The 25,734-nt window shown below is 43.0% G+C and overlaps 1 protein-coding gene across 2 annotated transcripts in view; it reads left to right on the top strand.

Annotated features, from left to right (window-relative positions):
• Positions 1-25,734, top strand: part of LOC137872318 (glutamate receptor ionotropic, kainate 2-like) — a 54,301-nt gene that overhangs the window by 13,572 nt on the left and 14,995 nt on the right. The window contains exons 2-11 of one of the 2 annotated variants that reach the window (XM_068710512.1): positions 3,783-3,950; positions 4,623-4,886; positions 7,355-7,536; positions 8,840-8,893; positions 10,251-10,424; positions 21,533-21,676; positions 23,173-23,280; positions 23,437-23,550; positions 23,651-23,857; positions 24,547-24,770. In XM_068710512.1, coding sequence (XP_068566613.1) covers positions 3,783-3,950; positions 4,623-4,886; positions 7,355-7,536; positions 8,840-8,893; positions 10,251-10,424; positions 21,533-21,676; positions 23,173-23,280; positions 23,437-23,550; positions 23,651-23,857; positions 24,547-24,770 — 1,639 coding nt within the window. The remainder of the gene's footprint in view (positions 1-3,782; positions 3,951-4,622; positions 4,887-7,354; positions 7,537-8,839; positions 8,894-10,250; positions 10,425-21,532; positions 21,677-23,172; positions 23,281-23,436; positions 23,551-23,650; positions 23,858-24,546; positions 24,771-25,734) is intronic. The other variant, XM_068710513.1, reaches the window with a different exon arrangement.

A 25,734-nucleotide genomic window follows, 5' to 3' on the forward strand; every position in this document is an offset into this window, starting at 1 on the left:
GACAGAAACGGTCCAGGGTTGGGGTTTTTTTTGGGGGGGGGGGGGGGGTTGGTGGGCGGAGGTCCTGCTTTTAACTGAGCTACTTCACGTTCATACCTGGGCCACTTACCCTACCGACAGGGTTGCTCGCTGGTTACCATGGCACCCACCCTGCAGCCCACCGCTATCCTGCAGCTGCACTGCTGGTCATTAGTCACAGAGACAGGCCGTCCGCACTATCGCAACGCCCTTCCTCCACCAATCAGCTGCCCAGATTCCAAAACTGCCGATGCCTATCAGCCATAGCATATGCATGAGTCGCCATGGCAACATATCTGATTCCAGAGTGAACAAGAGCATCCTTGAGCAGAGAGGGCTAATTGTATTTTCCTTCATGGTTTAGTTAGTACGTGTTTTTATTGTAGGACTAAATTCACTTTCTCTGCTGGTAATTAGAGAGAACTGAAGTCACTGAAATATGGTGTAAGTTTGAATTCTTGTTCAGAGCAGCATGTAGAATACATTTTATGCATACGTTCATCACCTGTACATACATTTAAAGGTCTGTTCATTGCTATTGTTTGTGACGCATGAATCTATTCAAAATTAATTAATTTCTGTCAGAAATATAAGCCATTGACAAAGTCACTTTACAATGACCAATCCAAAATGTGCGTGATTAACTGTGAACAAAGATTAATTAAAAGAGAGTCAAATTTACACCCCCCCCCCCCCTCCTTTTCTTTCCACTTTCTGCTCATGCTCTCTCTCTCACACACACACACACAGACATACCTACACACACACACACACACACACACACACACACACATATCAACAGGCCTGTTTTCTCGTCAGGGTGATTATCCAGCTCATAACTCACTCAGAGCTTTCATTTGCACTATAATTCACACCAGTCCCAATGATGGCACGATAATTCATACACGCACGCACACACACACACACACACACACACACACACACACACACACTGATTATCTCAGCTGTAACTCACACACCTGCAATCAGATAGACCACAACACCAACTAATAAGAGGAGGATGAGTAGATGGTTTATATTATATATATTAAACAAGATTTCTTGCAAGCTAGATTACAACCAAAATTCTGTTTGGGAAGGAATCTTAATGTTAAATTCATCATTCAGTTGAAACAATACTGAAGATATATTCTCATGTAACATGCTACACTCCAAAGAGCATGAAATCAAACAAAAAACATTTCATTTTCTGTATTTCAATGCTTGGAATTCTGAAATGTAACCCTTTTGTGGACTGAATTTTATTTTCCTGCTCTTCTGTGTTCTCAAAGGTACGCGGTCAGTTTCAAACCATCATGTCCGAGCCATAGAGCATGCCAAAGAAATCCGATGAGCATAACTTAATATCCTTATGCTCATTTTCAAACTCGTTCAACAGGCCATTGGAGCTCTGTCTGCTCCCTCGGGCCACTATTGTAATTATTATCTATTAGGTCAGACTGACGCGATTCCAAACATCTGTAATGGTGATTCTCGGGTATTCAGTCTTTTTTTCAGATTAATGTGCAATTTCAGTGAAATTAAATGCCGTGAATAGCAGCATGTTCGCATCCCATCGCTGTATAGCGGGAGGACCAACGCATGAGAACCTCATTATTATCACTCAATGACAGTGAAGCACAAAACATTTACTAAAGTGCCTTTGCAGGTTTACTCTGAATTCTCATCTTCCACTGAGACATCCGGCTCCCTCTTCCTCTCCACGTCACCTTTTTTTTCCAATTCTCTACTGGACAACACATATATAAGAAAATGTTCGAACATAAAACAAGGAAGCATAGCATATGGGTGCGCCATGGCGACAGTGATAAAACTCTAGTTAATGACATCTTCTTTTCCCTCCTTCGTTCCCTTTCTTTCCCTTCCTGCCATGGCCGGCCGCTATTTATAGCCGTCTGTCGCTGTACAACTCTCACTCTTCCTCCGCTCTTTAAAAAATGCCTCACTCACTCCCTCCGTCTTCTTCTCTCTCAGTCTCTTTTCCCTCCCGCTCCGTAAATGAATCAATAAACAGGCTTTAAACTTTTTTTTTTTTTTTCAGTTCGGATTTCGTCAAACCGACTCTCTGTCCTCCGAGAGGATGGGAGCCGTGGATGGACTGCTGAACTCAGCTCTTGACTCCGAGAGTTTTTCTCAGAGCTGCTCTTACAACCCCCTTTCATCTCCCACCCCCCCCCCCCCCCCCCCCCCCCCCCCCCCCCTCACGTCATACGTTCTCTTTTAAGTTTGATTTCTGTAAAGCTTTCTCAGGATTTTGTCCATCCTCAAAGGTGGACCAGCTTTCGGAACATTGGTTCGCTTTTTTATTTTTTTTATTTTAAAAGTTTAAAGTAGTTGCTCCACTCTACAGCTGTTTCAGTTGTTTGACATAGAAATGTTCTCTTTGAAACTGTAATATGGTTAATACTCCGGCGTATTGCACCACCTACAACATGACATCGCCTCTTCCTAACACTGTACGTGTGAAAACACTCTCATCAGTATTCTTACTGACCCCAACATCATCTTATAGTATGTCCTCGTTTGTATATTGGCTGAATCGAAACAAAAAAATATATATTTATTTAAAAACAGCATGTAAATTTGATAATAACTTTGCAATATGTCCTTCTAAAGTTAGTGTCAAATTGAATGACATGCATTTCTGTTGATTGTCAAATGAATGCAGGTAAAAGATGTCTTGTCATAATCTTTAAATGAAACGCATTCGCCTCTCTTTGTTTAGGATTCTGAACCGCAGTGATTGGACCATCTGGAGCTTTATTCGCTTTTTTGTTCGGCTCGAGATAATTGACAAGTCTGAAAGGAGCTGTTTTAAGTTGACAACACCTTACTTTGCGGTGGTAATTATATTGTCTGGCTCATGCGGTGTGGTGAAACAGCGTGTATTGTTTATTTCTGTGTTGTAGGCTTTTACTTTGACAACTAATGAGCATCCCAAGGTGTGAATCACATACATCTAAAAGTTAACAAGATTTCTCAGGCAGGCACAGCACGAACCTCCCTTCAGGATGCGCTCCCATTAAAAATCAACAGCCAAATATGACGCAGAAATAATCATTTCAACCTCTGAGTCGATTTGTTTTTAATGAGTATAATTAAAAGCTTCCTGAGGTTTTCTGATTTGATTGGCCTTCTCCTTCACTTTGCCTGTCGTTCTGTTGTCGCCCTTCTTTTTGTCCCTCTTATATACATATCTCACTGGTTCCTACCATGGCTCTGTTTTGCCTCTCCTCTACCTTTTCTTAGTCTTTTTTGTCCTCATTCCTCTGCTCCCTGCGCTCACGTCTTTTTTTCTTCTTTTTTTTTTTTTTGCTCTCCTCTCATTTGAGAATCACTGAAATCAATGGGACAAAGTGGAAGAGTGAACCGTTCTGCCAAGGCTGAGTGAGGGAGTTAAAGAAGGTCACTCACCCCTGAACTCACCTCCCAATGTCACTAATTGCCTATAATTACACTGACAACTGCCACAGAATGCAAATTAGCTGAGATCCAGACGCCTTATCGGCACTGTAAATCAGTTCCATGTCAGTGTCTGACTGAGCTGTGCAAAGCATTGAACACAATAGCACCAGTTTTGTAAACGATAGCACTGCTTGAGCTGTAATATGCCTGCATCATATCGACCATTTACTTGAATGTCAATTGCGTTAAGGAATCTTCTGTTCTTACAAGAGAAGGAATTGGTTATTCAGAGGTCTTTTTCTCAGCTGTTATTTTTATTTTTTTTGCTTCACCCTCAGGAGGAATATTTGAATCCATTGAGAGCGGCCCTTCCGGAGCAGAGGAACTAGCCTTTAAATTTGCCTTGAACACAATCAACAGGAACCGCACCTTGCTCCCCAACACCACGCTGACCTATGACATCCAGAGAATAAACATCTTCGACAGCTTTGAAGCCTCCAGGAAAGGTGAGTCGGGGGATTTGCTGTGAAATTGTGTGAACGTTTGTGTTGAAGAAATGAAGAAATTAATGGTTAGTCATATGGCTCCCATGCATTGGGGAAATGTACTCCATACAGGGATGACTACACTTATAAAAGAGTACAAAACATTCAAAACGAGTAAGGAAAAAAAAAAATCATCCAAAACTCAGCATGTTTCTGCAAAAAAAAAAAAAAAGTTTGCTGTTGAGCAAACGGCAAGCATTGTGTGGAAATACCAAAAGAGAGGCGACAAACACAAGAAAATCAATTTCGACAATCATTGGCTGTGTCTGAGATCAAACTCAATGGGGCACTCTATTTATCGCCGTTTTGAGTGTAAAATATATGAGCTATACTAGAATAGGAGTCTGACACCCTCTAAGCACTACTAAAGTAGATGTTTTTATTAGAAGAGTGGTCTAAAACCATTGGCAGAGATGTGTATTGCGTTATATGCTGTGCATGTGTGTTTGTTCTCACAAACAAAACGCCCCCCCCCCCCCCCCCCCCCATCAGTTGGGCTGTGACCATTTTAAAGCACATGTTCTTATTACTTCATGTTTGTTTGGTGTGACATATGTGCGCAAACTTTAAAGCATTACGCTAACTCGTCGCTTCTTCTTCTTCTTCTCCTCCTTCTTCTTCTTACCCTACTAGCATGTGATCAGCTTTCCCTCGGGGTGGCGGCCATTTTTGGCCCCTCACACAGCTCATCGGCCAATGCAGTCCAATCGATCTGTAACGCTCTGGGAGTGCCCCACGTCCAGACCAAATGGAAGCATCAAGTGTCGGACAACAGGGACTCGTACTATGTCAGCCTGTATCCCGACTTCTCCTCCCTCAGTAGAGCCATCCTCGACCTGGTGCACTTCTTCAAGTGGAGGACGGTCACTGTGGTGTATGACGACAGCACAGGTACAGGTACAGTCAGTGTCTGTCTTCATCTTTCCGTGGTGCTTCTGTTTCTGTGGGGTTTTTTTGCCTGCTTAGTGTGACGGTGTTTATAACCTTCAGCGTTTACGCCTTAAAATGTCCAGATACTAGGTGAACTACAAAAGAGGCGCTGCAGCGTAGAGTTCAGTGAGTGCTTTGTAACCTGTCAAGTTAATTCAGAAATCAATAGCTTACTGTTCTGCCTCAGTCCTGCAGGTGCTGCCCATGTCAGTCTTCCAGGAGAGTGAGCAGCAGCGTAGAAAAAAAAAAAAAAGAGAGAGAGAACGGCATTACCCAGAATGACCCAGTGTCTCTTCAGATTAATGCAATGCAGAATTGTACGATGTGGGGGCTGACAACAGACGTTAATAACACACAGAGACACTTGATTTCTAAAGGGTGGCTATCAAACGTGTCTGCGAGCCATTTTGTCTGTCCTGTGACTTTGTGGAGAGGCTCATAATATGCATTTTGGAAGATGAGTCGTATTTTAGCTCGAGTGCAGCGATATTATTTTTATTTTTTTTTTAGTGTAATCGCCCCAGAGAAGATAACAATATTCAAATGCTCATTCGCAATTTATGAGCTATTTGGCGTGATGTGGTTGACAGCTTCATGTAGGTAAATTAGCCTGAGTTGAGGGGAGGTTTTAAATTTTGGACAGGTTGCATAATGAATTCACTCCCTACAAATGAATATTGTCTTGGAGTTGACATCCCAAATTGGGCCGCTAAATAGAAATTTACAACCTTTTTTTTTGTTCCTTTTTTAACAAGCAGTGTGATCGTTTTACTGCTATTTTGCTTCCTCCATTATCTCTATAACAGGCAATCCTGCAGCATGCTAGTGCCCGTTCGCTAACCTCGGACTATATATCCCAATGACTCGTCCCACTTGTCACATTATTCTGACTCATCTCCTTGACCCCTCTTCACTTCCTGCCTTGGAGCTCAGTATGTTAACACCCTCATTCTCCAGCGAAACTGCCCCAGCGAGATGCCAAAAAGGTGACCTCTCGCCTCTCGCTCGGTCAGAGAGGAGCGGCTTGGTTCCTCCTCTGCGGAGTGTTTCTGCTATAACGCACCTGACGCCCCGAAAAGTGTGACTGCTGCATAGCCGCGTCGCTCCCCCCCACCGCTTCCACCTGGTCCCGGGCTGTAATCACACAGCTTCATGCTCCAGGGCCCCGCGCTGCTGATTGGAGCCTATCTGACGGCTGGCAGGAAAAACTATCGGAGGGGATAAAATATTCACACACAGCCGTTAGAAGATCCAGGGGGAAAGTCTGAAGGCATTAGCCAGAGCCCACAAACATCGACACTGACAGTGTTTCCCAAACGTTGAGCTCCCTTGACAGTTTTTTTTTCTTTCTTGCTTAACACCTCCCCAAAGTGTCGGCACGAACATAAACAGGGAGAGGTGGACATGCCCTAGAGTAGGGATCTATTGGGATTACCTGAGGAAAGCTCTAGGTGGTTCAGTATTCCTCCCTGTAATGGTACTTTTCACAACAAGACCTGCATGTTCCTATTTCACACCAATCCTTCTATAGGCCTCAGGGAGACCCAGCCCTACTCACAGTAAGACCATTAAACTGCTCACACAGCACTTCATTTCAAAATAAAAAATAGGCTGAGCTATCTTAAAGTGGTTCCACAAAAAAAAAAAGAAAAAAAAAAATCCTATCTCTCTTCAGTTCCCTCTCAAACTACCCTCACCGCTCCATCCATTTTTATACCCATGACAAGTAATCATCTCTCCCATCAATCCAGCCTCTTTCATCCCACACTCTGAAGTTCTTTACTGAGGGAGAAACTCATTGTAATCTCGTCGCAGTATCTCCCGGAGAGAGCTTTCTCCCCGAGTGTGTGGCCGAGAAATGAAAGGTGAAGATTGTAGCTCAATATGTGACGGTGGCGTCAGGCTCCCTAGGGGCAAGAACAAGCTGTGCAAACAGAGCCTCTCTCATCAGAGCACATCTGAAGTGTGTGAGAGAGACCGGAGAGGCGGGATTGACCGCAGCTTTCCATCAAGATAAAATTGAACCTATTCCATACTCCTATTTGGTATCGTGGAAGACAAGAGCAAAATTTACATTTTGGAGGCTTCTATGGGATTGGAAGTTTCTGTAGGAGGGTGCAGATCGAGGTTCTTTCCATTTCGTGCTTTTGGTATAAAAAGGGTGCAATGTGCTGGGTTGGTGTTAATTCTCTTGATAGGTCTGTAGCAGTCTGTTTGCTTGCCAAGCATGAGTAGGAGGATCAATAGACTGTGGATTAGGAAGGTACGCATATGAGCCTTTTTCTGCTGAGAAAACCTGAATCCAGTTGGGTTGTTTTTTTTTTTTGTGGCCTCCTCAGCATCGGGGATACTTCAAAATGGCAGCAGATCAAACACACTATGTAGCTGCGTCTTTAAAATTCCTTTTTCACGCTATGTGTCCTCTTTGTCTGCAGGTCTGATTCGACTGCAGGAGCTGATCAAGGCACCGTCACGATACAATATTCGTTTGAAGATCCGACAGCTGCCCACGGAGACCAAGGATGCCAAGCCACTTCTGAAGGAGATGAAGAAGGCAAAAGAGTTCCATGTCATCTTTGATTGTGGACATGAGATGGCTGCCTGGATCCTTAAACAGGTATGAGGCCAGCTTAACGAGCCAGCATGGTTTATTAAATTCATTACAGCAAAAACAAACCTGGGGACTAGTTATGGCACCCCAAAGTAATTCATATGAAATAAATTAATTAATTAATCAGGATTAAATTAATAGCAATTTGAATAAATGTATGTTAAATGATTGGGAATGATTTGGGAATTTATTAAATGTAAATCTGTTGAATTATTAGTTTTATAAGAGTTCATTAAAAAGCATTTTTTTATTTCACAATGTCACTTTTCCTTTCATATTGTCAAATTTCATAATGTCACTCTCCATGACAAAGATGTTGTCACTTTTGATTTATATCAATATTTATATATTACAATTTTTTTTAAATATTATATATATTTATTTCATAATGATGTCTTATTATTGAACAGTTTGGGGATCCATGCTATTCACATTTAAGTTAAATATGCAAATAGAGCAGTTCATGCAACAGTGTGCTGCATTTATAGGATGAGTGATTGCATCGTAGCGCTTCTGGAATTAAATTAAAACTAAATTACCTGCAGTCCCAAAATGTGCGTAATTTCACTTAATAGAAGCGTAGACTCAATACATAGACTCAAAGTACACTCATTATGTGTATACTGTGAAACAATAAATATAGTTTTCCCTTTATTACTCCTTCTCTCTTTAAGCACTGATGCAAGTGATTCAGACACCTACTTTGTGCTCCGTGCATCCTTAATCTCTTCCTAGAATATTAGATCTCTGCTACTGACCCGTCATAATGGAAGCTCTCCATTGCGCAATAAAGCTTTTTTAATTAGAAAGTCTAATTCCGCTCACAGGCATGTTAAATTAATTTTACAAAGACACGTTATTTATGAGAATGGTCGGGGTCCTTATTGAGCTGAAGTCTTCTAAGAAGCATATTGCACTGTGTGGATGATCAATACAGCTGTGTGTCTATGGGAACCAACAAGAACTGTTTGTATTGATGGTGAATACTTAGGCTCAAGAAAACATAAACTGTACGACAATGACTTTCGACACACTCCTTACTTAAAGTTTATAGAGGGTACCTTTCTATCCAATAACTGCGATGCTTTCTTCTATTTTGTATTATGGCCACAAGTGTTCAATGGTAATTCAATGGTTCAATTCAACTCAAAATGGTCGAGACACGCCTGCGGTTTCTTTCCTCAGAGATGTTAGTGTCGGACTATACAAGTTGCAGACGAAATAAATGAATTAAATGAACAGTCACATGTTCATTAAGCTATGAATATTTGATTTTCTGTTACTGCCCGATGTTCTTTTCTCCCCGTAGGCCCTGGCCATGGGTATGATGACAGAGTACTACCATTATATTTTTACTACCCTGGTGAGTACGCTGGCACAATTATATACTATGTTGTAATTTTTGTTTGTTGTTGTTGTTGTGTTTGTCTTTTTGTCTTACATTGTCTGTCGAAGCGTCTGAAAGCAGTTTTCCTCTCTGAGAATAACATTAAATATTAATCGACCCGGAGCCAGTCAGAGAAAAACATGCTGTTATTTTCCTTTCGTGTGAAGCATTATGAACCCTAACTACAACCTGAATGTCTGCTGTTAGAAATAGATAACCATGAAAAGCTGACTCATTGTCATGTATTTCATTGTAAATATACTCTTTGCATTTGAAAGTATCAGCTCTGAAAGTTGAACTTCGGTTTATTTTCTCAGTTCTTCACCAACCTTCTCGCCGCATGTGGCTTTCCACAACCCTGAGTGTCGGAAAAGCAGAACAGTTGGATATATTTTATTCTGACTCTGGCAGCGATTGAAGTTCTCCAAAGTTCTTTGATCCAGTCACTACAAAGATTGCTTGCTACGTTGCAGATGAACAGACGCACATCTTTACTGAAGCCCAGAGAAGACTGAAAGCTCAGATAATAGCCCTGACTCTCCCATTTGGTCCATTATAGCTAACAAACAAATGGCATGCTGTGTTGTTCGCAGCACAATTGGGAGGTCTGAGAGAAAGGTCAAAGAAAAGTGACCTAAAAAGACATTTACCAGTGCACGGGACATGTAACCATCCCTTGTGTGTCCACATAAGAACCTGGCTAGATGAAAGGGGAGTGAGTGACAGCAGGTATGTCAATGGAAAAGAAAAGAGAATAATGATCACAGGCCTCTCTCAGCAGCATGCTGCCGCTTGTTGGGGGTGGAAACATGCCTATGTTAACATCAGCCAGCGTTTGGCCAGTTGGAGGCTACTGTGCCCGGCCAAAGCTGCTGTATACTGGTACGGAGCCATCCGTTTGGATTTAGGAATAGGACAGCAAACATTGACCGTGGCACCCCCCCCCCCCCCGCCCATTCTGCATCCATCACCTGCTGTTGTTCTGTCAACTGTGTTGTTGCATCCCAAAGACATCTGCCTGGTGAGATGCCAGACATGCTGTATGCAGGACGATTGGGTTGTCCTTTCACTTCCACATGATAGATGGCAGTCCACCAAAAGCCTGCCTGTAACCTTGAAAACATTGACTTCATCAAGGCTGCTGCCTCAGCGTGAGATAAAATAGCTCCCGAAACACCTTCAACCGTACTCTTCTGCAATCACTTGTTAAAGCTGCCACTCAAATGTCTGATCTTGATTATTGAGGACAGGTGAGAGACGCACAGGTGTGCAAAGCAAAGATAATAAATTCATTATTTTCGCAGCTCAAACACTTTCATCTCTATGCATCCAGGACCTTTTTGCCCTCGACATGGAGCCGTATCGTTTCAGTGGAGTCAACATGACTGGGTTTCGCATCCTCAACACAGAAAACTCTCAGGTGTCTTCAATCATTGAGAAGTGGTCAATGGAGCGGCTGCAAGCCCCACCCAAACCAGACTCGGGCCTGCTGGATGGATTCATGACGGTAGGCTCAAAATCTTTTATGCTGCTTGCGTAATGCAAATGTTTTGCTGCGTATGCAAAAACACGTTTATAGCTGCAATTCATTCTTGTATGTCCAAAGGACCAAATCGATCTGAATCCATATGAACCGCAACAGCTCCTGTGGGGGTTTGATCCGCAAGCACTTGCGTTGTATCGAATGTTTTTTTGTTTTTTTTTATGAACCAATGTGACTGCACATTTAATAAGAAAATTAAATAAAGGAGAACCAGCTGTCAATCACAAGTCCCATGGTACAGGGCACCTGGGGTGGGCGCAGGAGCAGCGTGAACGCCCTCTGCGTGGGGCTTTTGGGCCGGTCCTCCTGGGTCTAAATGCTCCGTAATGAGGCGGTGTGAATGGTAATAGCCGTTTATCTGCCCTCCTGCCTCTCACAACTCTCCTCTGGGAGCGTGGCCAAAATATGACAATCTGTCAGTGTTCATGCAGAGAGAGGGAACAAATTGGATGGAAATAATGGCCTTGGATTTTTAGGATGGCATCCAAAAAAATCATGGGATAAGGTGATTTGAAAGTGAAAAAGGGAATGGGGCTCTTCATGGACACTCAAGGTCCCTCTCTGGGTATTGTTGTACGCAGTGAATTTACTCCGCCTCCCTCATAATGCAGACAAACACCTTTTCTTTCCTGCTGTTCAGCCAGCTTCTCTTTCTTCTGGCCCAGCTAATATCTGGTAAAAAGTAATCTGAGTAATGAAAACTTGTTGTTGTTTTTTTCATCAAAGCCTAATTCATACATCAGTCTTAATTCACACTATGTAGTTCACGACACTAAACAAACAGCTGTAAATAGAGAAATATCATATTCATTTCCCTCAAACATCAGTGTGTGTATTCTTTTTCTCATGTGTCAAACTCTAGTAAAGCAGTTACCGTATGCAAAAAGATTAATGCAATGCACAAAGAGGTTAAATCATTTGAATTTTTTTTTTTTTTCTTCCTCTGGAAATTATATTAGTGGAGAATGTTGAATTGATTAATTAGCATCGCATGAATCATTTTGTCAGATCCTATACTACATATTGACATATCTCACCGGACTAGAACTGCCGTTAAATAATGAATAATGCGTCCAAAGGCTACCGCAACTTTGATAAAGTACTTCATTAGAGTGCTCTTTTTATAAATCCCGCCTCTGATGTATTTTATTCTCGAGAGTGTTTTTGCCCTAAGAGGATCCCTTAGAATGCGTCAATGAAGAAACAGCAGCACGGATATAAAAAACATTGTCATTTTATTGGCATAATAAAGGATTAATGGAAAAAACTGTTCTGCTGGTGAATTTGAAAAGCAGCACGTAGCTACATTAAAAACCTATGGATTAGAATAACATTTAGTTTTCTCTGCAACTCAAATGCATTTGTTTAATTTGCAGATCTGCCTGATATTTATGCTACAGTGCTCATTGCTGAAAAGCCACCTTGAAGAGTATCATTAAATTAAAGTGGCCTGCAGCAGCCAGTGGGTGACCTTCCCTTCACCACCCTCCTTCTAGCCTTTTATTTCCCGTCTCTCATACCTTTTTTTTTTTTTTTTTTTTTTTTCCCCTCATTCTCTCCAACACAGAAGCCTTGCTGGGCTCTGGGCTTGTTTGCGCTCGCTGCCCAGGCAACAGTTTTGTAGCGATGGTTACCAGGACAACGCCATCCGTGTCACCTTGTGATTTCATGAAGGATTGATTGACTGAGATGGGAGGAGGAGGAGGAGGAGGAGGAGGAGGGTTATGGGGGTGGGGAAGGTGAGATAGCGGCAGCAGGAGGGGAGTTGATGAGGATGAGGAGAACGGGCAGGAAAGATGGGGGTGGGGGTGTTACGAGCGTCGAGAGGTGCATGTGATGTTTTTATCACGCCACTTGGCTGGCATTAATGCGGGCTAGTGTATAATCACTGTGACACTCTGAGCCTTGGGTGAGGCCGAGTGTTGCCTCTCAGGGTAGGACGCATAATGAGAAGGCCCTCCTCGGCCCAGTGCGAGCTCGCAGCCACAAACGCACTCGGACGTGTGTGTGTGTGTGTGTGCGTGTGCGTGTGTGTGTGTGTGTGTGTGTGTGTGTGTGTGTGTGTGTGTGTGTGTGTGTGCGTGTGTGTGTGTGTGATCTCGCTGGTTTATGTCGACTCTTTAATCATATCCCCATCAATCTCTATGTGAATTAACAGCAGTTTGCGACCTACAACCTGTTTTAATAATAGAAAGAAAGATAGATAGATGGATAGATAATCTGATTATTATTTTTGTCCCATCTGTGTATAATTATTGCCTGCAGCTTAATGAGCTATTTGGTCTGAATGCTTCATTGTAATTTGCATTCTTTTAAATCCCCATTCACTGAGCTAAGTATATACTCGGATTTAATTGAGTAAAAAAAAAAAGAAAAAAAGTTGTATGCCTCACTAAGGCTTTAGGGCCAGATATTATTTTTTTTACATCTGCATCGTTTTATTAACGTCTACATTTCATTGAGATATAATTACCACAACAGAGGGCGGGATGTTCTCCAGTGTCAACACTGCAATTCTGGTGTAATAGCTCATAACAGTGGCTCTCTTTTTAGTAGCGAGCGGTTATTTGGGTAATATGTTTCACATGATAGGGGCTGCTGTTGGCATGGGACACTGTAAAAAAAAAAAAAAAAGCATGTTAGCTTAACACGGACTAAATTAATTGTAAACAAAACAGACGCATGAAGATACTCAATATAGTGACAAACCAATAAAGAGAATCCTCCCCCCCCCCTTTCCATCAGCAGCTATTGCTGAGATATCCTTAGGCAAGGCCCTATATTTCAAATCAGCACAAGAACATGCATGCTCAGCAAACTTTCCCAGGATGCTGTGCAGTAAATACTTGCTAATGACAATGAATTTGTCCCCAACGCAGAAAAGTGGGGGTTTTTTTCGTTATAAAAGCACTATTTTACTGCATATAGAAGGCTACGTTTGGTGACATAAAGATGATGAAAGAGGGAAGGAGAAAGACAGATGCATAGAAACGCCCAAGTGAAAATTTACTACAGTATATTTTCCATACTTATGTGGTTATAGTCCTTAAGATCGTATCTATTTATTGCTGTTTATGGCCAGCCTTCTTTCAGCAATAACGACTCAAAGCATTTGCATTATGTAACTGCCTCCCTGTATACTCGTTAATGGCAATCTGCCCCCCCCCCCATGGGACGCAAAGCGCATACCCACGCACAAGGGATTGACAGGAAATGATGCATTTCACTAAATTTGCAACATAAGATGATTTCCTCTCCTGTCGATTCGGACGCATTTCACTAATCAGAACAAACTATCCGCCCGTTTGCATGGAAGCGGTGCTTGAAAATCACTTCTGAGAAGACAAAATCCGGAGCGTGCGTGCATTTTACATAAAGGCAACATTCGATCATGAATCCAGTGGATTTTCTCGTCAGACTTGGATTAAAACAATTACACAATAACTTTCCTTTGCAATAGTTTGTCCGGTTGCGCTGTAAAAACACACACACACACACACACACACGGGTTGTTCATCTTCTTTCACTCAAGGTGTGTTTGCTGTCCTCAGTGGTCGATATTCAAGCAATAAGGTACGAGAGGCAGTACTGTATCGTCAATAACGTACAGTTCAAGGGTGCTGTTAGGCCGGCAATCATTACGTTATTATGAACTGAACTCTGGGACGCGTGTTATTAAATCACACTTCACACCAGATCAATAAGGACTGAAATCACATCCACGGGGTTTAGTGTAATGTCACCTTTTAGGGGTGTTTATATTGGGATTAAAAAAAGTATGCCTATTGAGGACGATGTATGTTGTTGTTGCATTCGCGTCCTTCTCGAGTAAGTGATACTGTGTAGAAACAGGGAGGGAGCGGGGCTGCGGAGAAATGTACAGTGGGACTGACAGAAAGAGCGAGACAAAGGGAGAGAAAAGAGACCTTCCTGCATTAACAAGCACTGCTGGGGATAGAGTAGGGGCCACCCACACAGTGCTGGACGGAGGAACCTGCTAGATGGCAGCTATGCGCTCTGGTTAGAAGGTGTTTTATTAACATGCATGTTTACATGCAAGTGTGTGTTTGTCATGTACCGCGTGTAAGTGTGAAGCACATTCTGTAAGACGTCTGATTCGGTTCCCCCCCCCCCCCGCCCCCACGTTTGTCGGAGACTTGGCTCAAGTTTGCCGCTGGGTAGAGCGTGGCCGCCTGGAATCTGACCGCGGGAAGAGAATGGCGACGCATGAACCCCTCTCTCCCATGTGAACCTCATTCATGCAGCATTTTCACAAAACGAGGGTCCTCGGTGTGGAATGTGGAGCCACATTTTGAGTTCATCCAGTCCATAGGATATCGAATAGAGGACGCATTGTGTCATTTTGCCTGATATGAATCGCTGCACAAATACACATTTGATTTCTTATTTTGGGATTCATTTTATTTATTCAAAACTGAGTTTTCAGCATGCAGCTGAAATAATTCTACAGCGCACTGGAAGCGCTGACAGTAAATATTCAACTAGCAGCATCGTGCAGCAGATTCATTTCATTCAGTGCCCAGCCGATGCAGTAACATACCAGCCAATTTTAGCTGATATATAAATATTATGTTTTATTTATTTTTTGTGCATCTCTTGGTCGCTGTTCATTGCTCACCAAATGGAAGTTGTGTACCTGTGTTTAAAATCAAATACATACATCATTTTTTTTCTTAAATATATGTATCATATCTAGTTAGGTGTTATTGCAACCTGCTCTCCAGCGCTTTGATATCACACGTGTCCTTCGCAGCTACGTCGAATAGCGCGACGCTTTGATGTCGCATGTGTCGTACAGAGCTAACAGACTGCACTGCACACAGGATCGCAGGTTGGTTTGCAGTCCATTACAGCAATGTGATCTCCCTCCCTCTGATCCCAGTTGGCAGAGGAGAGGGCCTTTTTAAAGAGCGCAACTGTGGAGAGCAGACACTCGATGCCCTGTGCCGGGCACCACCAGCTGGGCTTGGCACAGCATCAACATTATTAGCACCGACGCTCCCCTTGGTCCATAGAAGCCTTTTGTGAGCGAGAAAAAAAACAGCAGCGGGAGAGAGATCAAGAGGCGGAATTTAGAAAAAGAGATTTATTATCTTTTTGCTTCAATCATCTCATTTGTTTATTGTCTTAACATAATGAACTACACTGAAAGAAGAAGAAGAAAAAAAAAAGAGAGAATCAGTCCAATACAAATAAACAACCCAACGCATCGCCAACCTGATTACCCAACAATATCCTTTGAATTGTAAAAGCTTTGTTATTCTGGATATTGTGGGAAGTGCATGATGTGAGGGGAGGAAAAAAAATGTGCAGATCTACTATAGCTAAACATGACTGGAGGCTGATTAAATATGAGGAAAGGCCATCATGTTCAACAGCTACTTTAATCAGATGCAGGTTAGGCAGCGTGGCGCTAATTAGGGTGGACTCTGAAGTGGACATTGCTGTCAACAGCAAAGGTCTGGTGGGACACCACTGCTCAGAGCATCCTCCGCCTCTTTGGTCAGGCTTAATAAATCTGGTCAGGGTCTGAAATTAGCTCTCGCCAAATGTGTGTAAATTGTTAGCAGTGGGCAAAAAAAAAAAAAAATCTTGTGCCACAGAGAAAATGGCCAAGAACAAAGACACGTTTAGTAAGGCCAGCGTATGATCGGATAGAGGGACACGCCCACTTTTTACTGTATCGACTTCACTAGCTACCTCGCGCGTCGGTTGCCTTGTTATCTACGCTTTTGCTTATTGCTTCGGCTTTCGCACAGATTTGAACCCACCGTTGTAGGGATACAGCTGGTTTGCAAGAAAGCGGTTCTGGTGTCAGCTTCATGGGTTTGTTTGGAACAAACAGAAGAGGCGGCAGGAGCAGTCTGTGCGTGTTTGAACTGGTTCTCCCATTTAGCTTTCTAAACAAAGTGGTTTGTTTTAAGGCCACTTCCTCTCTCTCCTCTTTGACTTTTGAATTATACTATTTACCGGGCATTACAGGGTAAACTTTATTCAACTTATTCTTGAAACGCAAAGATCATTAAGACATTGATAAGTACAGAAGTACAGAGGAGGTTTTGTCAATATTTAAATATCTCTCGGTATTTGATAAGCTGAGCGTCCTTTAGCTCCACCGTTACTGGATACATGTATATAGACATAGAGTTCAGCTCACTCTCTCACCACTCCCACTGGATCCTTTCTTTAAACAAAAGATCTCTGCAGTGTAGTCCTTTATATCCCTCTTTAAAGTGTGCTTAAATCTACAATAAAACCATGAATGTGCTTTCACATAAATCCAGCAACCATCAATGGATGTGTTGCCAAGGGATCCTCATCGGAAGAAGCCGGTCTTACTTTCCTGCGGAAAAAAAAGAAATGCATAAAAAAAAAAAAAAATGCAACAAGGCTGCTCGGTTACCTCAGCATGTGGAAATGCAATGTGAGAAAGGGATTAAACCTCCAACACAAAAAAAAAAAAAAAAAAAGAGGAAGAATGACAGTGACTACAATGGCAAAGCTCCCTATATACCCACACTGAGCAACACTCACGCACAGCTCAGTGAAATGCTGTAGAGAGCAACCGGGGAAGGCAGAAGGAAGACAGAAATAAAGATGAAAGGTAGGGACCGAGGAGAGACAGGGGCAGAACATCGGCAGCCCGAAAGAAAGAGACGAAGAGAGACAGAGTGTAAAAGTTATGGACAGAAAAAGAGACGGCACCGTTCTGAGCCGCAGTCACCCGAAGACTCCCCCCCCCCCCCCCCCCCCCCCCCCCCCCCCCACCAAGATGATCTGACACTGCCTGCTCTCCCCTCTCTGCTCCGAGGCCTGAAACACCCATAATATGCTCCATAAATCATACATGTCACATTTCGGTGTTTTTCCAACTTTTGGTCTTCACATTTTTTTTGTCCTAGAAGTGAAAAGTTTGCACAATTTTCAGTGCACTGACTATTTCATTATTCATTCACTTTTCTTTTCATTGCCCAAGGTCTCACACACCAATACCAGGACCACACGCGGCCACACCTTACGATTATTACTACAGTGATACTAAAAAGAGCAAAAACGTTATAATATCCGGACAATTTTGACGCATCGGAAACATCTGTGAACTGTACGCTTCTTTCACTTAAAAGATAGAGGCCGTATGAAATGTATCCCTAATTATGTGCGTGCAATTTCCCACCAGTGTCCATCCTCCTCATGAGGATTCCATCTTGGCAGATAAAACATTATGCAGTATCTCACGCAGCGAGGGGTTGGCGAGATTAGGCTTTGGCGTAGTTTTTTAGAGAGAACTCTACTTGACAAGTGAAGATTTAATTGCTAAACATAATGAAGTTTAGAAAAGCAGTAATGTATCTGACAGCAGAAATTGGCACTCAAAACGCTGGCACCGACTGTGCAGTGAAGCGGCACAAATACATATAAACTATGGAATGGAATGAATAATTACCTCCTTCTTCTATCAAATCATCAAACCCCATGGGTCTGTCTGTGATCTGAGGGCAAAGTGACTTCGGCTCCAAGAAAACAATGAGCTTCTCTCTCTCTCCCGCTGACGCTGTGACTCTGATGCTGATGGCAATGCTGCCGGAGTGTGTGTGTGTGTGTGTGTGTGTGTGTGTCTGTGTGTGTGTCTGTGTGCATATCTGCACATATGTATGTGTGTGTGTGTGTGTGTGTGTGTGTGTGTGTGTGTGTGTGTGTGTGTTGTCGGTCTGTAGCAGCTGCAACCCAGTGATGCATGGTGAATAACAGGTCAGTGCTAATCTCATTAGGGCTAATCAGATGTATATGATATGTATAAACAGTGGGGCTCTTCTGTACACAAGCAGCCCGCATTACACGTCTCCAGACAGGAAGTGAAATGCATGTGTGGGTTTAGAAGAATGCTGGGGGGGGGGGTGAAAAAGGGCCGACTGACGACTGATTGAGACGAGGTGAGAGGAGAAAGAGAGATGTCATTTTTCAGGGTGCTACATTATCAGAGGGATTATGGAATTATGCACAGGTGGAGAGCTGGTATGACTACTGATGCAGTGAAATGGAATATATTTGTGTAAACACACACATATAGACATACACACAGCAGCTAGTTCAGTGGAGCTTGCGGTCCACCTTTTCTAAATGAGGAAACTGCATGCAACTGTGACAAACGAGGCATGCCTCAGGGAAGCTTTAGGTTTGTCACTATATGCCGGGTTGCGTTCCCGTTTTTTTGTGTGTGTGTGTGTGGTGCACACACACACACACACACACACACACATGCTGCTGATTGGTTTCTGCATGTGTGTGTTAATATCTCCATGTGTCTCACGTGTCATGTTTCTAAGAGAGGGAACGTGCAGAGATGAACTGAGAGATCAAGGGCAGGAAAGGAAGATGTCAGGCGTAGAACAAAAAAAAAGATTTGAGTCATTAAATGTAGGAAAAAAGGGGCATCTGGGCTTGTACTTTTATTGAAGCAGAGGGAGACTGTGTGATTGCAGATGGTTTTCTGGGTGTTTGAGGGAGAAAGAGGGAGAGAGAGAGAGGCGGGAAAGACGAGGTGAGAAAGATTTTGGGAGCTTGTCTGAAACCCCTGTCCCCTCTCTGTCTGAGTGTCCCAGGGGTTCGAGATTGGTTTCACTTAAAGCACTTAAAACACCCCGCAGGGCCGTGCTTGGCTCTGAAATAAATATCAAGATCACTCTTTGATTGTTTTGAAATTGAATGCAATCTGCCAGAGCTGTGAGCCATCATTTCACTTTTTTTTTTTCCTCCTCTTGATCTCTCCTTCCACTTGATGCCAGCCTCTCTTTTGTTTCCATCACAAAGGGGTTTTCAGGAATTGTTCTGCTCCAGCAGGAAAAAAAAAAAAAGGAAACCGATCTTTGCCACATAAATCATTTGAGCCAGACAATATTTGATATATATAAAAGTTAAAGATGGAGGAAATATTTCCAGGAATGGTTGTTAAATCGAAGGAGAAGCTAATAATAAGGATAATAAACATGAATCCTATAAACTCCACAAACCGCCCTGATGGGGGTTCTGTGGAGTATTTTGGCCTTCATCTGATAAATGCCTATTCTCAAATAGACGGCTATATCTAGCCAAAATCAATCTTTATGTTACAATATACAAACTGCCATCTCTTAGGTTGCCCAGATGAAAAAAAAAAAGTCTTCGCACTGCTGCTGATGAAGCATGTTTGATTTAAAAACTCTATCGAATGTTAATTGTGGCACGTTTTAAGGCTTTTCCTTTGTTTTGAAATAAGATACGGTGATAAGATTCTTGAGTCATCAGCCTTCAGTCACACATGCTAAAATACCCCAGCTGGATTTAATATTAAGGCATTTATATAAAGAAAAGATCAGTTGAAGGCAACACAGATTTTATTTAAATTGCATGAATTCAACCCTGTCACATCAAGCTAAAATCATTTCTAAACTGAAACTTTGTGTAATTATTACATCTTTTCTCAAATCAGACTGAGCTGTTTTTCAAAATGCATCCGTAGAAGAGTTCAAATGAGCCGCTAAGTCTTTGTATGTAGCTGGTAACACAATAATTGGATGATTGGACATGATGAACTTTCCCTTCAGTGGATAAAATAGAGTTTTCGACGCTGACTGTGTGCAGAACTCAACAAAATAGATGAGCGGAATGACACTCTTTTCCTAATCAGCATTTGCCATGAGCACCACAACACTAGCACGCACACACACACACACAAACACACACACACACACACACACACACACACACACACACACACACACGCATCCACACACTGCCTTGCACTGTGAGAGCAGATTTGGCATTAGCTGTCCCCTTTCCCAGGGAAGCAGTGGGGATGAAAGAGTGCAGAGATGGGTCCCCCACCCTCTGATCTGCTGCTGCCTTTGACATCAGCAGTCACCAACATCCAAAAGCGCAGGAGAACTCGGGGACAAGCTAAAAAAACTGACAATCTGCCCACCGTTGCAACCGCACACCACTCTCTCCCCTCCTCGCTGACTTGAATTTCTCTTTTCTTGCTGTTGGAAGTAAGATTTATTTCTTTAATTGACCTGCCACTATAAATATAGGTCGGATATATTGTAGACGTGGTATAATTTCTGCCCCTCCCAGACCCTTCCTGCTCTCATTTTCTCCCTGCGTGGACGCTCCACTGCACCTATAGAGACAACATAGGGAACCGATATGAGCTGAACAGCAGCTCGGGGGTCTCCTGCGGTGCAACTTGCCGTGCCGAAGCTCCGCTCATTCTCTCTGACAGCCGGCACGTCCACAAAGACCCTATAGCTACTACTTTGTGGTTTTCGTACTCCCTCACAGGTTGGTCATCCAGGACTTGTCGAATAATATCACCGCAGAGTATTTCAGACTGTGTGGGACCATGGAAAGAGGATAGAAAGCTAAGCTGCAATGCGTTGACTTGGGTAAATGTAGAGTGTCTCGAACTGTGAGGACGGACGATATGAAAGGAATTGATGTTTGCCAGGCAGAAAGTAAAGATAAAGCTCAGCGTCTCACAGTCACAGTGACACATTTTAGCTTGAGCATTTTACTCCCCTTTTGATGACTTGGGGTTGTGTGGATGGCTATCATAGGCGCTTTTCAATGCAGTGAACCATCCCCGCTATGCTTTGTGCATGTTACACCAAGCCTACCAGTCAGAGTTTTCCCGTATGCACTGGTGCCTGTTTTTGCATTCCCTCTCTCTAGAAAACAGGCACATCCATCAGGAACCATTAGTCTTCACAGTGACAGGTCGGCCTTCCACTGAGAGACTCTCCCTGGCGGAGCGCTCTCATTGCCTCAAACAGTGGTCGGGTATTTTCACTAACAGGCTGAGACACAGTGTCATTTGTGTGGGGCATTTACTGCTGGCATTACGTCTAATTTATGTTCTCTTGTCCTGACAAAAGAGTAAAACAACTCACCCGAGACTTCACACGGCTTCTTATATCCCTCCGCAGGTGAACAAACGGACAGATTAAAGGTCATGTGGACAGTTGTATTGGCAGGTGTCATAAAAATGTCTAATTATATTACCTTCCTGTCCGCAGACGGATGCAGCGCTGATGTACGACGCTGTGCATGTGGTGGCGGTTGCGGTGCAGCAATCGCAGCAAATCACGGTCAGCTCTCTGCAGTGTAATCGCCACAAGCCGTGGCGCTTCGGGGGACGTTTCATCGGCCTCATCAAAGAGGTACAAGGCCATCCGTGCTGTCAACGTGCAGCCTGTCTTGACCTCTGACCTGTGGAATGTGCTGAACACTGTAGCTCGGGCATGTTATATTGATCACATGTTCGCAAGCATGTCCTCTGTGGATCACTGGAGCGCTTCCTGTGAAGTTGCACATTTTGCATTTTTGTGTTTCTGTTGTAGAAAATTACAATTATTACGATAAAACCTATAAATATACTTAAAGGCACAGTGCGTAGCATTTTGGGGGATCTATTTGCCGAAATGGAATATAATATTCATAACCACCTGTAAGAAATAGTCATTAGCTTTTGCTTATGTTAGCTTGACACGGGCCCTTTATATCAAGATTGGCAGCACGTCCTCTTCACAAAGTCCAATGTGTCGCACCACTAGCGCGAGCCTCCGCAGACGGCGCTCAAGCTCCGAGCACGAACAGAGGCATTCACGCTCCGTGAGCTGTGCGCCGCATTATTCTCCGAAAAAACGCCAGAGGTTGTACAAACAAAAAGGCAACGAGTGTAACCCACAGATATATGCCCATGGACTGGGTTTAAATATCTTTTAAACTCGTATCTCATACGCATGGAGTACTTTATTAAAAGTATTAAATGCATTAGAAAGAGAAGAAGCTTGGATATCCTGTAAACAATTTGATTTGGCTGGAAAAAGTATGAAGATTTTTACACCTCCTGTTTCTAAAGCATCTCAAAACGACTTGGCCTATTTTGTACAATCCCTAGACATGTAAATAGTTTTGGGGTTTTTTTATCGGTGAAGTATTTCTGACAGTCACGTGAACGAGCGCTCCAAGTTACAAGAATTCCGAGATAATTACGTCATATTCTGCCGCGCCTCACGCCGGCTTCACTACGACAAGTACCATATGAAATAATTCTTAACACTTTAAATCCTCTTCACCATGTAATCTGAATAACCATCGCATTTATCCGCAGCAACTACATGTATTTTGGGATGTTTCGCTCCCTGCCTCCCACTTTCTCTCCGCGCATATCTCCACCCGTGTTTGTATCAAAGCCTTTGTGTGTCTCCTTAACTGTAGTCGGGGTCAGCCATTTGCTTTGTTCTACAAAGCTCTTTCATTCTGTGGATGGTATCATTGCAGGTCATTTTCAGATTGAGCCATTGTAGTAGCTGGCGCTTCCTCCCCCTCCCGTGTCTGCTATCGCTCTCCATGCCCGTCTGTTTCTCCAATGGCTTTGAAGTGAAACTTCAATCACAATGAACCACATGCATAATGAACTCTTACCTGTCAAAACTGCTTTTATTCTGGCTGCTTTATTGGGGGATTTTTTTTGTTATGTTGTTTGAGATAGACGGCGAGGGGGAGAGTCGGACAAAAAATTCATAATTGGGACAGAAAAAGTTTTGCAGGTAGCGGGTTAGATTGATGCTGATGAGAAAGACGATAACTTAAGGTTAATGGAATGACTGCGCTGAGGATTTTGATTTATTATGATGTGTGCTTCTGTCCGCAGGCTCACTGGGACGGTTTGACAGGACGTGTTCTCTTCAACAAGACCAATGGACTGAGGACAGATTTCGACCTGGATGTCATCAGTCTGAAGGAGGACGGGCTGGAAAAGGTGTGTCAGACCTCGGTGTAGTTGATGATGTGTGACTTCTGAGTCTTAAAGGGGGGAGGGAAAAAAAAGGGAAATGTTGGGCTGAATGCTTTAAAGCATTATGTGTCCTGTCGTTAGACAAGGTGATATAAACTTGACACTGAATTGTTTCAACAGATTGGAACATGGGATCCTCCCAGCGGTCTCAATATGACAGAGTCTCACAAAAGCAAGACATCCAACATCACAGATTCTCTGGCCAACAAATCCCTGCGTGTGTCCACCATACTGGTATACACAGGCAGCACAAAGTCATTCAGCAAATACACACAGAAAATAAAGACGCACAGACAAAAAAAAAAAAACAGCTTGACTTATTTCCCCTGTATAGGAGGAGCCATACGTGATGTTTAAGAAGTCGGACAAGCCTCTGTACGGAAACGACCGTTTTGAGGGCTACTGTATCGACCTGCTGAGGGAGCTTTCTGGCATCCTGGGCTTCCACTATGAGGTGCGATTGGTGGAAGATGGGAAGTACGGAGCGCTGGATGAGACCACGGGCCAATGGAACGGCATGGTGCGGGAGCTAATGGACCACGTGAGTCGCTAATCGCCAGCAGTGCACATAGGGAGACGCAGAAAAGACAAACAAACAATACAAAAAAATGCAAATACCTTACTATAAATCTCTAAAAGCAGATTAACATATATTTTCTGCCTTTTCAGTTTGTTTACTTACAACAGCCAACAATGCAATGTCCCAAACATGCCCGAGACAATTTATTGCTTCGATAAATGTTTCCACAACTGAGTCATAGTTTGTTAGTTGGCGTGAACAGTAGAAAAAAGAAAGCGTGCCAACTACACAATATAAAACAATCAGCAGAAACAGAACGTCTGTGCACTGTACGAGGAAAAATATATTTCTTGGAGAGGTTATGCAAAAGTAACACCAATGATGGCTAATCTTACATTTTAGGGGATTTAAGGATACTTTGTCACAGAATAATCTAATCCCCAAATTGTTGCCTTGGTGACTCACTTTTGACACCGCATAAGAAGGATCAAACATATAACCTGTAATTTCCAGAAAAACTCAACCTCCTGCTGATCCCTCTGAATGTATGACCCCAGCTAGTTCCTCTCCTCTCTTATGGCTCCTCCTGTACATATTGAACAGACCAGCTGTTGATGGAAATCAGTGGTTAATTCAATTGATTGTTTTTTATTGGTTGACTCTTTCACACACACACACACACACACTCAACCACTATTATCTCATTGCAGAAAGCAGACCTGGCAGTGTCTCCTCTGGCCATCACCTACGTCAGGGAGAAGGTCATCGACTTCTCAAAGCCCTTCATGACGCTGGGGATAAGTATCCTGTACCGCAAACCCAACGGAACCAACCCCGGGGTCTTCTCCTTCCTCAACCCGCTCTCGCCCGATATCTGGATGTATATTCTGCTGGCTTGCTTGGGTGTCAGTTGTGTGCTGTTTGTCATAGCCAGGTAACATGTCAAGCCCCCCACCCCCACCCCCACCTTTCCCTTTTTCCTTCCTTCCTTCCTTCCTTCCTTCCTTCCTTCCTTCCTCCACGTCCTTTTCTTTCCTACCTGTTTGCCTGTTTTCACTAACACACAGCAGTTGCTCCCTCCGGGCATCGAGCTTTGACTGGTTGGCAAAAGCACTCCAGCAAGAGTCATCGCCTTAAAATACAACTGGAAGTGAACTGTGGATGCCAAAAAAACAAATCTCAGATTTACAAACCTCCCACCAGCACCTGAACTCACCACCCAACTGTTTTAGCGTCATTATCAAACATTGATAATGACCCTAAAACTTGAAACTTAAAAACTTTGATGAAAAGATTAAAAGGATGAAATGATTTCATTACCTGCAGTGCCTTACAGTAAATTAGCTAAAACAAGGAAAAACACTGGTACGTCAGGAAAATCTGCTGACTCCTGACACTATTTCTGGCATATTTGCCCAAGCATCAGCAACTGTTAAACCAGCTACTCGTTATAAATCTCTGTAAGAAATGTACAGGTACAATTCTCACAGATATCTCGGTGAACCCACACCCTCCTAAAACCCCAGATGCATGACCGATGTCGAAAAAGTTGTGCGTTAACCCCAGGGCTCCTCTTCTTCTGCTTCTATTCCGAGAGGTTTGGGTTTAATGCACATTCCATCTAATGTTACCGGCACAATGATCACATGAGAGGAAAGCAGCAACTGTCACCTAAGTTAGTTCAGAATATGCAAATTATACCCGTAGCCCTTTGTTTCCACGGTCGGTCAGGGTAAGTGATTAGCATGCAATTATATTGATATTCCTCTGGTTGTAATGAAATGGTCTCGGTACTCTTATTAAATTATAATGTCCTTGTCTGCATGCATGCATTGTGCCATTTTTTTGCACACCATGGCAAAAAATAGTGCTTGTTCTCACACTATATGACCAAAAAC

Source organism: Cebidichthys violaceus, unplaced genomic scaffold (genome assembly GCF_023349555.1).
Source record: "Cebidichthys violaceus isolate CVI_PGR_0920_01 unplaced genomic scaffold, fCebVio1.0.p SCAF_158, whole genome shotgun sequence".
In the NCBI taxonomy this organism is placed as follows: Eukaryota; Metazoa; Chordata; class Actinopteri; order Perciformes; family Stichaeidae; genus Cebidichthys; species Cebidichthys violaceus.